This window comes from Zonotrichia leucophrys, chromosome 18 (assembly GCF_028769735.1).
Source record: "Zonotrichia leucophrys gambelii isolate GWCS_2022_RI chromosome 18, RI_Zleu_2.0, whole genome shotgun sequence".
NCBI classification, from domain to species: Eukaryota; Metazoa; Chordata; class Aves; order Passeriformes; family Passerellidae; genus Zonotrichia; species Zonotrichia leucophrys.
This window is the reverse complement of record NC_088187.1, coordinates 11430615-11447236: the sequence shown is the minus strand read 5'-3', so window position 1 is coordinate 11447236 and position 16622 is coordinate 11430615. Positions and strand designations below refer to the sequence as shown.

The 16622-nt window shown below is 51.5% G+C and overlaps 1 protein-coding gene across 3 annotated transcripts in view; it reads left to right on the top strand.

Moving 5' to 3' along the window:
* Positions 1-16622, top strand: part of RPTOR (regulatory associated protein of MTOR complex 1) — a 98855-nt gene that overhangs the window by 39926 nt on the left and 42307 nt on the right. For all 3 annotated transcript variants that reach the window (XM_064728375.1, XM_064728376.1, XM_064728377.1), the window contains 7 exons: positions 742-886; positions 7461-7536; positions 9126-9227; positions 12825-12908; positions 13833-13943; positions 15630-15704; positions 16147-16212. In XM_064728375.1, the coding sequence (XP_064584445.1) occupies positions 742-886; positions 7461-7536; positions 9126-9227; positions 12825-12908; positions 13833-13943; positions 15630-15704; positions 16147-16212 (659 nt within the window). The remainder of the gene's footprint in view (positions 1-741; positions 887-7460; positions 7537-9125; positions 9228-12824; positions 12909-13832; positions 13944-15629; positions 15705-16146; positions 16213-16622) is intronic.

Below are 16622 nucleotides of genomic sequence, written 5' to 3'. Positions count from 1 at the left end.
TGATGATTAGAACCCAGAAAGGGTTTTTCTGTGCTAACACAATTGTTGTAGCTTGAATAATTCTCTTTCTTACTGAATTTGTACAGAGCAATCTGTTTTCTTCCAGCCTTGGTTAATAGCATGAATAAAGGCTTTTTTCCCCCTCTTTGCTGGTAAGGCAGTTTTGTTTCCCATGAGTAACTTCATCCCTCATTTCTCCACCCCTGTTGTGCTCTGAATTGGTACTTCTGGAGCACAAGCAGCCAAATTTGTAAACACTTCTCCAACCCTGCTCTTCCTAATGCTCACACAGCATCAATTCTCCTCTGCCCTGTAGAAGAGAGCACATTTGCTATCTTTTAGGATTCATTTTGGCTTCTCATGAGCACATCACACTGCCAGTTAACAGATGGATAGTTCTTGATTAAACAGTACACAGAGGTCCTGTTCTCCCTCAGTAATTTTCCAAAAACTTAGTCAGGATGAGCTGAGATGAGACACCAAAATGGGAATTTGATCCAGAAAAGGCAAAAAAGAGCCCATGGTAGGAAGTGTTTGAGTTAGTGGAGGATGGATGTATGGTGTCTGAGGGAGCTCTGCAGGCACAGTTTCCCTTTCCTGCTTGTCATCTCATCCCTGCAGAGCTGCTGGGGGTTCCTCCTTGCTGGAGCAAAATATTAACGTGGTTTGATGTCCTGAACCCTTTTACATCACACCTGAGGTGCTGGCAGGTGCCTGTGCTGACCCTGCCGTCTCTCTCAGATCTCTTCCAGAAGCTCTTCCGGCAGGACCTGCTGGTGGCCAGCTTGTTCCGGAACTTTCTGCTGGCAGAGAGGATCATGAGGTCCTACAACTGCACCCCTGTGAGCAGCCCCAGGCTGCCCCCCACCTACATGCACGCCATGTGGTGAGTGCTGGGCTTCCTGGGCCTGCAGGAGCACCCTGGGGTGCTGGTGGGTGGTGGCACTTCAGGGTCCCCTCCTGCCCAGACCATGCCAAGGTTCCCCCTGGGCCTGTGCAGGGGGGCAGGATTGTGTTTGGGATCCCCCCAGACCAAGGAAGGAACGGTGAGTCTGACTCCATGTGCTCAGAAGGCCCATTTGTTATTTTATGATACTGTGTTATATTAAAGATTACCATATATACATATACTATACATAAAATGATTAAAGAAAAATATTATTTTATGATACTATATTATATTAAAGAATAATATATATACTATATATATATTGATACTATATTATATGAAAGAATCATATTATTTTATGATACTATATTATATTAAAGAATACCATATATATACTATATATATAAGTACTATATATATAAGTACACTATATTATAATAAAGAATACTATATATACTATATATTATGATACTATATTATATTAAAGAATCGTATTATTTTATGATACTATATTATATTAAAGAATAATATATATAATATATATATTGATACTATATTATATGAAAGAAACATATTATTTTATGATACTATATTATATTAAAGAATACCATATATATACTATATATATATATAAGGATACTATATTATAATAAAGAATACTATATATACTATATATTATGATACTATATTATATTAAAGAATCGTATTATTTTATGATACTATACTATATTAAAGAATACCATATATATACTATATATATACAAGGATACTATATTATAATAAAGAATACTATATATACTATATATTATGATACTATATTATATTAAATAATCATATTATTTTATGATACTATACTATATTAAAGAATACTATTCTTTAATATAATATACTATATTATGCCAAAGAATACTATTCTTTGAAGCCCCTCCCCAGAGCTGCTCCTGCCCTGGGATGCTGTAATTCTGCACAATGTTCCTGTAATTCTGTGCTGCAGGAGCTGCCCCCCAGCCCTGGCAGCTCTCACTCACACCCCACAGAAATGGCTCAGCCTCTGCCTTTGTTTCCCCAGGGATTGTGTGGGGTGGGCAGATCCTTTGCTGCAGTAGGAGAAATTCCTGCTCTAGAGTTCCTGTGCTTTTACTGTTGCTTTTAAGGTGATTAATGGAAATGGAGGTGGCACAGTTATCAGAAAGCTCTTAAATGCAGTTCTGCCTATCAAACCAATGTCCCACAACAATTATAGTAAAAATAATAATAATAACAGTAATAACCAAAATTCTGGCTTTTATTTTCTTGCTCACTGTGATTAATAGAGCAGCACCAAACAGGGCCAGGTGCAGAGGGGGGCAGTGGCACTGAGGGGCTCCTGGGGACAGAGCAGAGCCTTGCCAAAGGCTGAGGGAGTGAGGGTAAAGGCACTGAGGGGGCTCAGCACTTCCAGGAGCTTTCAATGGCTTTGCTCCATGCAGATGTGCAGGAAGGTGAGCACAGAGAGTGGTGATGAATGAGTGCAGCACTGACAGCAGCAGGGCAGCTGGGACAGTGGCAGCTGAGCTTTCAGGGCCCTTCCAACCCAAACATTCCATGGTTTCTGCAGAGGATGGGGCCAGGCTGGCAGCAGGGAGCCCCAGGAGCCTGTGCAGGTGCAGCAAACACTGAGGAGGCATTTGCAGGTCCCACAGAGCTGCTTTAAATATTAAAACCCTGGAGGAAGCTGGGGAGCCTTGGCTGGAGCTGAACATTGTGAGGGCTGGGACATGCAGACAATGAACCCTGAGCGCTTTGGGTCAGCAGCTCCTGAGCAAAACTGCTTTGGGCACTTGTGACTGGGATGAGCTGTTCTGTCATTGTCACCTGGGCTGGGACAGGGCAGGAAAAGCCACCCTGGGGACCCTGAGCTGCTGCTGGACGTGGCAGGGCTCCAGCCATCAGCTGCACTCTGCAAGTGCAGCAGGGTAGGACTCGCTGTTGCAGGAGTTTCAAAATTAAACCAGTAAATTTCTGGAGTTATTTATGGCTTGCTTTTTTGCCAGCATATTAAAAATCTATATTTTCTGTTCCTTATAGGGACATAATTCATTCTTATTGCCAGCCTATTAAAAGCCTGTGTTTCTGGTTTCCTGTGGGAATATGGCTTGACTTGAGTTGGTGTTGCCATCCATGAGCCACAGGAATGAAATGGGAGCTCCTGGATCCCACTTTTATCTCTCTCAGACTCACATGGCAGCACAGTGGGGTCTACAAACACATTTTCTTGGCTCATAGTGTGGTTCTGGAGCAGAGTGGTGCTGGAAATTCCTTTGGGAAGCTGCAGGATGGTGCTGGGGACACCTTTGTGAAGCCACTCAGAGCACAGCACCTCTGCTGCTGCTGCTTTGTAGGATTTACCAGAAGAAATTCCATAAGAACAGGACACAAAGAGCTCTTTTCCACATGAATCCTAAACACTGGTGAGGTAGAGAGCAAGAGAGCAGGGAACTGACACACTTTATTCAGTGCCCTCCAAAAAACATGCAGTTTGCAGCAAATCCAGCAAAAGGGAAAATTCCACTTTTGGCCGAGGTGGCTCAGTGGTTATTAGGAACTTTTAGTAAGGACAGATTTAGAAACTAATTTAGGGCTCCTTGAAATATTTTCTAAAAATAATTACTTGTCTATCACCTTTCACTCAGGAATTTGTAATGGATGCCTGATCTGAAAGCTGCAGCCCCATTTTACAGATGGGATGAGCTGGGTGATGGACGAGGGCAGGGGAGTTGGCCACAGGTGCTGGAAAGGATGAAACTCCAGCCAGGGCATTGTGTGGAACCCAGGTCTGTGGCTCTGATCCAGCAGAGTTTTCTGATGGGTGTTTTATCCAGACTTTCCCCAGATTTTCAATCCCCAGGCATTAGTTTGGGGAGCAAGTCTGGCTGCTGTGACAAGGTCTGCATGTGGTGGGAGCAGCTCTGCAAACACCAATTGAGCTTCAATTTTCACCTCCTGGATGATTCCCACTGCCCTTCTGGGGCACCAAATGAACCTTTGTGCTCTCTCTCCTTTGCTCAGCCCATCTGTGCTGTGCAGGGTTCTGCAGGTGACCTGGGCTGGCTCTGAGCTGGCATCTGGCACAGCTGGGACACAGCTGCTGGAGCTGGGAGCTGCTCTGCCTTTTCAAAACTCAGCCCTTCAAGCTGGTGTTCTGGCCAATTCATTTGTGTCCACAGTACCCTTTTGAGCTGGAACTTGAGGAGAAGTGAGAATTTCCCTTTTTTGAGGGGATGTTTGACCCAGGAGCTGTCAGACTCCTCCCTTCACCAAGCAGGGCAGGGTGCTTTGGGTCAGGAGAGCTGATCTCTGTGGCTGTGCCCCTTGGACACAATCTGACCCATTACTTCTGGTTTTCCTGCTTTTCTTGGCTTGAGTTGTGCCTCTCAGCCCCTTCCCCTGGGGCTGTGTCTGTGCGCTGCCCTCACTGCAGGGCCCTAATGCAGGATTAATATTAACATGAATATTAATATCCATTGATTGGCTGTGCTGTGCAGCTGAGAGTGGCTCTGTCTGTGGTGCCTGAGCACAGAGCTCTGTCAGCACCTTGATCTGTGCTGTGATGGATGAGGCTTTGTGCATTACTTCTGCTGCCAGCTGCTTTTATTCACGGCCTCTGAAAAGACCTAATAATGTGTTTGGAAATATTTCCTAACACAGGTCATATATTAAACCCCAAGTGCCTTAATTATGCTTTGGAAGAGCTACAACCCATCCCTAATAGAAACACTGTGGTGTGTTTGCAGGCCATGAAATTTGGGTTGAAAGGAGCCATAATGTACTGCAAATCCAGGGAGCTGGAGATTGGGGCTGGAAACAAAACCATAATGCAGCAAGGCAATTGCAGGTGGAGCAGGATGGATCAGGGCTGCCCAGCCATCCCTCAGGGAAATGAGGAGCTGGAGCTGCACCCAGGCACTCAGGGCTCTGCAGGAGGAAGGTGATTGTTGGGAGAGGCATTTGGAGCTGCTGAAGGATTAGATTAGTTCAGATTACACTGCAACCTGATATTTTTTGTGTCTCTGTGTTAGCCTTACCATCTCCAAGCCCCATTATCAGACTAGCACACTTTGCTGTGGCACAGAAATAGCAAAGCCTGTGCCCTAAGTCGTGGCTGGAGCAGGGGGATGTGCTGGGGGAAGAAAAGGATTTCAGACTTGTGCCAGATATTCACAGCAATAACCAGCTTATAAAAATAGCTGTGTCTGAGCAGCTTCCAGCTGTGCCCTAAAGCAGCTTAGGGAGGTGACAGGGTGGCTGCCACACAGGTGAGCTGGGGCTGGCACCTGGGCAGTGTCACAGGGCATGGCTGGCACTGGGCTCCAGAACTGAGGGGGAATGTCTTGCCCAACAGACCCTGTGGGCTGGGAAATATTTAATGGCTCCAGAAATGGGGCTCAGAAGGAGGAGGTGCCCCAGGGCTGAGGGGTGGCTTCAGCCTCCCTCCAGCTGCTCCTCCAGGCAGGGAACCTCCTGTTCCTGGTACCTGGGTGGTGCCGGGTAATACCCACCACTCCCAGGGGGAAAGAGAGCGTTAAAAGACGTCAAGAATACATTATTAATAAAAAAAAACTCCAAACCCAGAGTTAAAAGCATTAGACATTGAGTCAGCCCAAAAATTTGAGTGTAAGGAAATCAGCCCCCAGGAGCTGCCAGCTAATGGGTACCCGTGGGTGCAGGCAGACAGCTCTGGCTGGGCTGGGACTCTGCTCTCAGAAATCTCACATCCCCAGTGCTCCTGGAGTTCCACTGCCTGGCAGTTCATGGTTTGGGCAGTGAACAGTCCCTGAGCAGGGCTGGGTTTGTGCTCCCTCTGTTCCTGGGGTTCCACTGCCTGGCACTGGGTTTGGGCAGTGAACAGTCCCTGAGCAGGGCTGGAACTTAATTCTAAACTTTGCAGCAGCTCTGGGAAACAAGGAGGCAGCTGATGAGTTTGTGTTAAATTTTTGAACATTCAGAGAGTCCTGGTGTAGTGAAAGGGTGCTGGGCTGAGGTGGGGTCCCTCCACACACAATTCCTGCTGTGGTGCTGCCTTGGCTTTGGGATAAGCAAAATCCCTTTATTTAACTGAGTCAGTCTTCCTGCTAAGGAGAGCTTTCAACTTTGTGCAATTACTGCAAGGTAATATTAAAAATCATCCTCTTTAACACCTTCTTTCACAGCATAACTCAGTGGAAGGCCTGGGTGTTTACAGGGTTGTCACCCCATGGATCCATCAGTGTGTCACTGTCAGGGTGCAGGGCCTGGGGTTACTGGGGAGAGCAGGGAGCAAAGAACGATGTTGAGCCCTTTGTGTCCCAAATGCAGTGAGAACAAATCTTGCAGAGCCCTTTGCAGGCAGCATCTCTGCTGAGGGGGTGCTGTGATCTCTGCCTTTCATAAATCACGGGTGGGATGCAGCTCCTCCCATCCCGGGTCCCTGCGCTCCCAAATTTATCTCTTGTTTGTGTGATGGGATTTGGGCAGCACATCCACGGCGTGCCCACCTTTCCTGTTCCCTCTGGGGTATTAAAGCTGCCAATCACTGCTCCTCCTCCTCCTCCTCCTCCCAGCCATCCCTGTCCCCAGCCCTGTGCCAGAGTTCTCCCCACCCTCCAGGGTTTATCCCTTTCCCGTTCGTTCGTGGCTTGGTTTGAATCCTGTAATTATTGCAACAGGAGTTTAATGGCATTGTCTGTGCAGCCAGCACAGTGAGTAACCTGTGTGTAACCTGTGTGTAACCCTGAGGCTCTGAGGAGGGAGCAGCTGTTGCACTGGTTGGAAGCAGAGAAGTTTTACTTTGGTTGCTGGTGTCCCATGGGCTGGGAGGATTTGTGTTTTGCACAGAAGCAGTGCTTTGGGTGGTTTGGAAGGGCTGGAGAATCATTTCAGGGCTGCTCTGGGATGGCTGGAGAAGCATTTGGCTTGAGTAGAGCCTCTTCCACAGCTGCCATTAATCAACAGCCCTTGGTTGTGGAGAGCAGGAGGGTTGAGGTTTCACTTTGTGGTTTTTGTTTGGGAAGGTTGGCAGAGGTTTGGATGGTTTGGGTGGTGTTGGCTCTGTGGCTCTTTCCAGCAGCCTGATTTTAGAAGCATCAAAAAGAGATTTCATTTTAATCTACTCCAATCTCTTTTCAAATTTTTTGTTTGTTCTTTCTGATAACACTTAAAGCCTTTGAGATCTGACCTCACAGGGCTGCTTTGGGCATTTCTGTAGCAGTATTAGTGCTGCTTACCTAAAATTACTGTGAGGAGCTGGGCATCTTCTGTGTGTGCTGCTGCAGTGAGTGACCCTCAGAATGCTTCTGTGGGCAGCCAAAATCAGAGCAGTTGTCTCTGCTTCCTGAGCCATTCTCCTGCATAGTAAAACACCTCAAAGGCCCTGTGGGCTGACACTCTCCAGTGCTGCAGAAACTCCTTCAGGTGTTTTCCCCATTTCTCCCTGGAAACAGGGAATATTGAGCACTCCTGAGCCAGATAACACTGCCCACATTCCTGGATGGTCACAATTCCAGTTTCCCTTGCTGTTCCTGAGGATAACCTGTGGTTCCCTCTCTCCCTGCAGGCAAGCCTGGGACCTTGCTGTGGACATTTGCCTCTCCCAGCTGCCCACCATCATCGAGGAGGGAACTGCCTTCAGGGTGAGTGGGCACTGTCCCAGGGTTGTTAACAGGAGTCACTGGGGGTTTTTCTGCTTTATTTAATCTCAGAAAACAAAAAATTTTAATATTCTATTTAGTTTAAATTCCTTTATTCAGAATGGATTTTACTTGATATTCCTTTGCCATTCCATGAAGTGAAACTTTAAATAATAATTGCTGTACAAGCTCAGGTCCCTGCTCCGCCCTGATGTCTCTCTAATTTTCAGCAGCATTTTTGCAGTTTATTTATATTCCCAAACTTCCCCAGGTTTTCTGGCTGTAATTGCAGCAGGAGAGCTGTGGGCTCCTGCCAGGCTGGGGGCTGATGAGGATGCCCTGAGGCCTTTATCCTCCCACCCTTCCTTCCTCACTCTGTGCTCTGCTTTACAACGTAGAAAATACTGTTTTTCCTCTCCTGGCTTACGTTCATTTTTACTTTCAGTCTCTAACAATGCCATTGGAGGCCTTTTTTATTAGTGTTAACCCTCAGCTGGGCATTCTCTGTCAAGTGAGCTGAAATTTGGGAGATTTCTGAGTGTTCTGGGGTGGGATGAGGCACAGACTGGCTGGGATCAGGCAGGAGGTCACGGACAAGAGTGGCCATTCTCAGCTGGACATCGATTCAGGGTGGGCTGGGAGCAATTTCCAGGCTGCTTTTCAGGCCTGACAAATGGGGTTTGGTGTGGGTTTGGGCTGGAATGGAGGCAGGTTCAGCCTCAGAGAGCAGCTGGGGCTGGGAGCAGCGTGCAGCCAGGTCCAGCCTGGGTGGGGATGGCCAGGAGCAGGGAAGGGACAGTGCCCGTGGTCACTGTGGCCACTGGCAGGGCTGGGCAGCAGCTGGGTGAGGCACAGGGACCTGCTGGGGGCTGCCAGTGCAGCCTGGCCTGGCACAGCCCTGGGCACAGCCCTGGGCACAGCCTCGGGGCTGGGGTGCATCAGCAGCACATCTCAAACCTCTCCTGGCTCTTCCAGGCTGTTCCTGCCTGCTCAGAGCTGGCAAACACAAAAACCTGCTGGGGAAGGGCCTGGGGGCTCCCAGTGCTCCCACAGGGATGGTTTGGGCTGGGTTTCTCTCCCTCCTCCATCTCTGCCCTCCCTCCTTCCCCACTGATTCCTGTTTCTCTGTGGGTTCCTGCTGAGTGCTTTGGTCAGTGCATTCTCACCCTGGGTTTGCAGCACATCCTCAGGGTGATGGATGGATGAGGAATTTGCTCTCATTGCACCTGGTCTGTGCCTCCCTGGCTGGGGCAGAGGCAGCTCTGAGTGCTGCTGCAGGAGTGAAACGGCCTCTGCAGAGCAGATAAATCCTCTCTGCTCCATCTGCTGCTCTGGGGAGAGCAGCCAGCTTCCCCAGGACCTCTGTGCTCACTTTTCCCCTTTCTCTCCCCTTCCCTCCTTCTCCCCACCACATCTAAGGGACGTGTGTCTGCTCAGTCTTTGGGGAGGTTTTGTGCATTTAGAAACCCCGAGCAAACACGGCTGAGTTCCAAAGCACAAACCTGGGAAACAGCGAGGGCCAGGGGTGTCAGAGCTCCTGCCTGCCCTCCCTGGTGTTTAACCCAGGCTGCTGTCCCTGTCTGCTCCCCCAGCACAGCCCCTTCTTCGCCGAGCAGCTCACGGCGTTCCAGGTGTGGCTGACCATGGGCGTGGAGAACCGCAACCCGCCGGAGCAGCTGCCCATCGTGCTGCAGGTCAGTGCTGGGGCTGGGGGGGTCCCTGCCTCTCCCTATCCATGCCAGGGGTGTCCCTGCCTCTCCCTGTCTGTCCCAGGGGGGTCCCTGCTATGCCATTGGGGTCCCTGCCCATGCCACGGGTGTCCCTGCCTTTCCCTGTCCATGCCAGGGTTGTCCCTACCTCTCCCTGCCTGTCCCAGGTGTGTCCCTGCTTGTCCCAGGGCTATCCCTGCCTGTCCCAAGGGTGTCCCTGTCTCTCCTGCCCCCTCATTGAACTCAGTGCCCTATGGGAACACAAACACCAGGGGCTTGTCCAGGGTAAATGAGAGCTGGGTGTGAGTTCACCACGTGGATGAACCCACAGTGCTCTCCCTGCCCCATCCCATGGCTCTGGTCCATGTCTGGCTCTGCTGCCTCTCTGAGAGCAGCACATCTTCATTGTCCCTCCTCTGACACCTCCTCTGTGTCCCAGCTCTGTCAGGCAGAGACTTTTATCTTGCCATTTGCAGAAAGTGGAAGTTACTGCAGCATGAATCGTTTGGAAATGTCTTTTATCCCTCTGGTACAGCCTGGGGAGTGCTCCCTTTAATGTGGGGCTGGAGCCCTGCTGCAGGAGCACCCAGCTCTGCACACCTGCAGGGTGGGGGACCCTGCTCAGATGAGGCAGAGCTCTCATTTTGGAAGGAGAGGAAATCCAGGGGAAGCAGAACTCAGTGTTTCAGGTGATGTTCCATGGCAGGGCCAGGATTGCAGCTGTCATCTGCAGCCTGCTCTGGCCTCCCCTCCCCTGCAGTTTGTGCTGACAGAAATACAGAAATACAAACCCCAGCCAGGCACCTGTGGGCAGCACAATTTAAAGCTTTTCTTTTAAAGGAATGTTCCTTGTCCAGGGATCTGGGAGGAGAGTCCCCTTCCCTGTCAGCTGGGCCTGTGACTGACAGCACCATCCATCTCTGCAGGACCAGATTTTAATTTCCTGAGTCTCCCAAGCCTTGGGAGATGAGGTGGATAAGCAGATGTGTGGTTTGTCTCTGTCAGTGCCATGGAGGCAGGCAGGATTGTGCTCCAGCTCCAACTTTGCTGCTTTCCAAGGGATTGTTTGGCACCAGCAGGCTCTGCAGGAGCGTGACTGCAGTGGAACTGAGAGGTCACCTGGCAAAGGAACCTGTGTTCCTGCCTGGAGCCATCTGAGCTGGGACAGTGTAATTGTTGTTATAATTATAGCACATTAATTGTACAGTGCAATGAGATGGGCTGGTAACAGGTCTGAGCATCCTGAGAACCCAATCCCAGCTGAGCCAGGGCAGGAAGGGAGGGAGTTTCAGACCCCAGGGGCAGAAAGCATCAGGGAGCAGCAGCACACACAGCCTGGCCAGCCTTGATCCCTGTGGGATTCACTCTGTGGGACCTCCTGTGCACAGACACTGCGGGCCTGACTCCATCCTGCCTCTGAGAGGAGCTGCCTGCTAAAACACAGCCTGTGCCATGGCCCTGAGCCCCTGTGTCCTGGCTGGTCCCTAATGTGGGTGTTGGATGGAATCAACTCCCCATTTCTGCCTGGGGACACAGGGCTGTGTGTGTGGGGCGGCACAGCAGCACCTCCAGCATCCCCCAGAAGGAATAATGGAATTAAGGAGATGTCCCCCATCCTCAGCCCAGGCTCTGCAATGTCTCTGGGCTCAGGGTGTTGTGGGGAGCTGGGAATGGGAAATCCTGTGAGGCCCAGGGCTTTGTTTGGGGTGACAATGGCAAACCAGAGCCTTTTCCAGTCAGCCCCAGAGCTTTCCCAGCCCCAGAGCCTTTCCAGCCAGTCCCAGAGTGCTCTGGGGGGATGTGCTGAGAGGGCAGAGTGTGGAGCTGGGGGTTCACCCAGGCACCCTTTGCAGTCAGTTCCCTTTCCTGACAGAGTTTGGGTCCCTTGGTTTCTCTGCAGGGTGCCAGCTGTGCCACATCTGTGCCCCCTGCCAGCTCCTGCTGCAGCCTCCCCTGCTCTCTGCTCCTGCTGCAATCCCCAGTGCTGCCCCTGTTATTGCTGGGCTGCCTGATGGGATAGGCTGGTGCCAGCCAGGGCAGGATGACCAAAGTCCTCTCTCTGTCACCTGCCCTGAGATCTGAGCTCTGATATTCAGAGTGTGCCCACAGCAGCAGTTACCACATCCTCCTGCTCTCTTCTGGACTTTTCCTGCACCACCTCAGTGCCCAGTACCACTCACCCAGAGTGTGAGATGTGAGCCAAGCAATTTAGTTATTCTTCAGTATTAAACATGAAAAATAATCTCATTTCAATATGCAGCATGCAAACACACTGAGGAGGGGGTGGAATTGGGGAGGTAAATCAAGGAGCCTCTTTCCCTGAGATCCATGCTGAAGGATGTTCCTCAATTTAAACTGAGGATTAAACGTTGCATTCCAATATCTTACATCTGTTAAGGAGATTAAGAACTGCAAGTCTATCTGTTAATATTTCACACCAGGGTAGGTATAAGCCAGCAAAGCACCACCTCATTAGCGTTGTCAGACTCCATTTTAATGAGATTTTTATTAACGACCAACATGACCTTTTGCTCCCTCTTAAGTCTGTGCTATTGATTTGGCAAGGAAAGCAAAGCCTCTCCCTGTGGTGCTCCTGGCCTGGCAGGACCAGAGGGTGGCCTAGGGCTGAGTTTGTGTCCCTGGAGCTCCATGCTGCAGAGACCGCACCAGGGGTAAAGAAGGCAGCTGGGTAACCCTCAGGGGATTGCGGTCGTGCCAGTGGGCATTGCTGGGTGCCAGGCTGACAGAGACCCTGCACAGGGGCATTGCTGGGTGCCCCAGGGATTGCCAGTGTCAGAGACCCTGCACGGCGGCATTGCTGGGTGCCAGGTCTGAGTCAGAGTAGGGCACCTGCACGGGGGCATTGCTGGGTGCCAGAGACCGTGTCCATGGGGCCCGGCGACGGCCATGCACGGGTGCCGGGTGCCAGAGACCCTGCACAGGGGCATTGCTGGGTGCCAGCTTTGTCAGAGACCCTGCACAGGGGCATTGCTGGGTGCCAGAGACCCTGCACAGGGGCATTGCTGGGTGCCAGCTTTGTCAGAGGCCCAAGAGAAGTAAAGAGAGAGAAGGCAACAGCGTGGTAAGAAGGATGAGAGGAAGAGTAAAGGAGTAAAAGAGAGAGGACAAAAGAGTAAAAGAGAGAATGAGAGGTTCTTGTTACAATACAATAAATCTTCTTCTGTGCTGAATATTCTAATTCTCACTAACCAATCTAGTACAAAATACAAATCCTACAGCATTTACATACAGCCTATAAGAATCATTACATTACCACACTGTGTTACATTTTAAACCCTAAAAACTCCTCTTTGGACCCTTCTGCCAAGCTGCAGGGTCTGCTCTGACCCTTGGAGCTGTCTGCAAGCAGAGGGTGTTGTTCCATCAAAAGGGGTTCACCTTCAGCAGCCACACCATTGTTTTCCAGTTGTTCAGTGACTGAGGGATCTCAGAGCTTGCTTTCATTTCAATCTCTCTTACAGTTTCATATTCCCAAAATCTTTTCCCAGGCAATCATATTGGTAAGGCTGTCCTGTTTGCTGTCCCCCAAGCAGTGACCCCTGTCCCTTGCTGTCCCTGCAGGTGCTGCTGAGCCAGGTGCACCGGCTGCGAGCGCTGGATCTGCTGGGCAGGTTCCTGGACCTGGGGCCCTGGGCTGTCAGTCTGGTGCGTGGGGGCTGCCCGGGGGCTCCATCCCCCTCCGTGTGCCCTGCAGGGTGGTGGGTGCATGCTGCCTGAGGGCAGGGAGCTGGGCAGCACAGCACAGCTCTGACAGTGAGCCAGCCACGTGCTGGAAAGTGAGAGGTGTCACAGTGTCACACGGGTTTGGTTCGTCACACCCAGCCCCTGCTCCTGCCCACTGCAGCCAGGGGAGCTCCCAGGGAGCAGCTGAGTGGGAAATAACGTCAGGGACAAACCAGGAGGAAATATATAAAATAAATAGCCAAAAAAAGCACATGCATTTATTATGTGTTCTTTCAGCTTACTGGCTGCATCATTTTCTTCTCCTCCTTGATCTGTTTGGTGTCTGGGTTTTACAAGCTCTTGTGAGCAGGCAGCAGCTGCATTCTGCAGTTTGCGAAGTGGCAGCACAGTGTGGAGCATAAATAAGAATTAAACAGGAGCAGTTTAAAGCACTCCCGTAAATGGAGCTGTTTGATGATAAAAGTGATGAAGATGAAGCAGCAGCTGGTCCTGGAGCAGCTCAGTGATGGCACTTTGTAGTGCTGGGCTTTACCTCCTCCTGGAGAGACCTGGTAATTCCCAGAGGGAAGGCTGGGATTCCTGAGCTCTGTGTTGAGCTGGGAGAGGCAGCAGGGCTGAGGGAGGTGAGGATGAGGAGCACAAAACAGCCCAGGTGGGAGGAGAGGAGGCTGGGCTGGGTTAACTCAGGGTCTCCATGGACCAGATGAGTCTGGAAGTACCTGGTGCCCTTCAAGGTGAAAATAACAACAACAAACACTGGGGACCCCCTCTTTTTGGGGAATTATTTCCTGCCAGATTTCTCAGCTGTGTCTGTAACAATGCTGCACCCTGGGCCCTGCTGAGTGATTTGGGTTTTACTGACAGGGATTTGCTCTCTCCCTCCAGGCCCTCTCTGTTGGCATCTTCCCCTACGTGCTGAAGCTGCTGCAGAGCTCAGCCCGGGAGCTGAGGCCTCTCCTGGTGTTCATCTGGGCCAAGATCCTGGCAGTGGACAGTGTGAGTATTCCTGCCCCAGGCACAGCCCTGCTGCTGGGCTTGCACATGAACAGTGCAGCTGGTGAGTAAGTGCAGGTGAATCTGTGGAGTGCTGTCTCTGACTCAGTGGTTTGGGGGTGCAATTAGTGGAGCACTGTGCAATTGTTAGGAGAGGTGCTCGCATTCGTTCAGGCACAATTGGAAGTCCGTGTAGAATGTCTGACCTGCTCTGGATGTTGGATCTCTCCTCTTTGGGGGTTATTTTTGTATCTCCTGCACTTCAGTATGGAGCACAGCACTGAATTCGTGAAGGTTTTCCTGCTGTTGATCCAGCATTGTCAGGTTTGGTTTTATAACAATATTTTCATTAACATCCTAAGAGGATTTGGGAAAGCAAAGAAAATGAAAGCTATTCATCTCAGAGCTCTTCTGGAAAGCTCATTCGTGGTGCCTCAGCCCCAGGTGTGTGCAGGGCTCAGGTGTGATTCCCATGTGCTGTCCTGCCCCTCACACCTTCCCTCCCATGCTCACTTGTTTGCAAGCTGAGCTTTACAGCAAAACACACCAAAACACCACTCTGAAGGGGTGGGTTTGTGTTTCTTTGTGCTGTTTCACTCCCTCATTGCAGCAGCACATGGTGGGAGTGGGAGGGAGCAGGAGGAGGTGCTGAGGATGCTGCTGGGGGGGCACAGGCTCCCTGCAAACAGAATATCTGCTGTGAGTCTGCACTGGCACAGCCAGCCTGCAGCCCGGCTGGGTCAGGCTGTGCTCCCACTGCCACAGGAGCTGTTTATTCCCTCAGCAGGAGCAGGAGGAGGTGTCAGTGCTGCTGGGCTGCCCTGTGCTCCCAGCACGGAGGGGTTCAGGTGTGTTCTGCTCCCTCCTGAGCCCCAGGGCCTGGGCAGCAGGGGCAGGGCAGCACTTTGGCCTGGGCAGCAGGGGCAGGGCAGCACTTTGGCCTGGGCAGCTCCCTGTGCTGCTGCCCAGGGGCTGGTTCTGTGCGAGGAACACACGGTGCTGACCCTGGCAGGCTCTGAGAGCAGCCTGGGCTGAGCAGGGCTCGGGGAAGCCTCTCCTGTAGCTGCAGCCTGGCAGCGCTCCAGGCCCTCTGCTCCTGGCTCTGCCAAACCCAGCAGCTTCCCTCTCCTCAGCACTCAAATATTCCCTTGCATCTCTGCCTTGCCACCCCCCCTCCCCTTTCAGCAGTCAGTTCCCTCCTTCCCCTTCTCCTCCTGATGAAAAATGCATGATCCTGTCCCGTGCCACAGGGAGCTGTGCCAAGGCAGGATTTCCTCCTTCCATTTTCACTTTCTCCACGTGGATCCTCTCAGAGTGACCCCAGAAGTGGAGCCTGAGCTGGTGTGTCAGCCCACCCTGAGCTCCCCCTGTGCTCCCCAGGGGCTGCTCTGCTGCCTCTGGTGGGACACACAAATTCCTGGGGAGGGTCAGTGTGCCCCAGAGGGGCTGCTCTGGCTCCTGCCCACACAGGGCTCTCATCTCCTGCTGTTTGTGGCACTCTGGCAGTGCCAGAGGCTTCCCTGCGCTGCCCCTTGTCTGGTGCAGCCCACAGGGAGGGCTTGAGCTTCATCTGGCTTCTCAAATGGAAGCAAGGTGGGAGAAAAATGGGAAATGAAAGGTTTATACATCATTGGAGGAAGGAGTGTGTGTGTTGTGGTTCTCACTGTGCTTTTCTTGTCTCCCTTTCAGTCGTGCCAGGCCGACCTGGTGAAGGACAATGGGCACAAGTATTTTCTCTCAGTCCTGGCAGATCCCTACATGCCAGTAAGGACAAGTCACATTTATTCACTCTTTGGCATTTCCTTGCCTGTTTTAGCTGGTGTGCTGCTGTTGGGTGCCATGTGGGGCTGCCTCCCCTGCAGTGGCACCCGGAGCTGGGCTGTGGGCACGGGCAGGGCCCAGCCAGGGCTGTACAAACTCCTTGGGGTTCTGCAAGCAGGGTCCCTGGGGGTGCAGCTGGGGCAGGGAACTGCCCCACAGCTCTGGCAATTCCCTCTGCAGCAGCTGGGTTCCCATGAGGGTGTTTGGGGTCTCCCCAGAGCTGGCTGGGAGCATGCTGGGGTGTAACAGGGCCAAGAAAGGGGAGGGAAAGCTGGCATTTTCTCACTCTTTACCATGGCACAGCTTGCTCTGGGGGTGATGCCCTGTTGGAGGGTGGGCTGTGGCTGTTCTGCCCCCAGCTCAGCTCAGTCTGTGCTGTTTTCAGGCTGAGCACAGGACCATGACAGCTTTCATCCTGGCTGTGATTGTCAACAACTACAACACGGGGCAGGTGAGTCCCAGAGCCCTTCCCCTCATCATCCTCTGCCACCTCTCTCTGCCTCATGCCTGGCTTTGGACAGCTGTCCTGGCTTGCACTAAACCTGAGCTTGGAAACAGAGCTGGGACGTTGTTTTCTGTTATTTCTGTGTGGATGAAGAGAACTGGCCTGGAGATGTGACAGGCATTCTGCAGCCAGCACCTGGCACTGGGGGACAAGGACAGGGTCCCTGCACAGCCCCTGGCACAGGAAGGGTTCTGGTGCTGTCCTGATGGCTGGGAATGCTCTGTGCATTGAGCCATAAACCCCGGGGCTCTCACAGGTGCAAGGAACCTTTCCAAAGAGGAAAAACTCAGCTTTATGCATTGCAGAAAGCATTTTAATGCTCAACTATCTAATCAGCTCTAGCTGCCTTCCCCTTC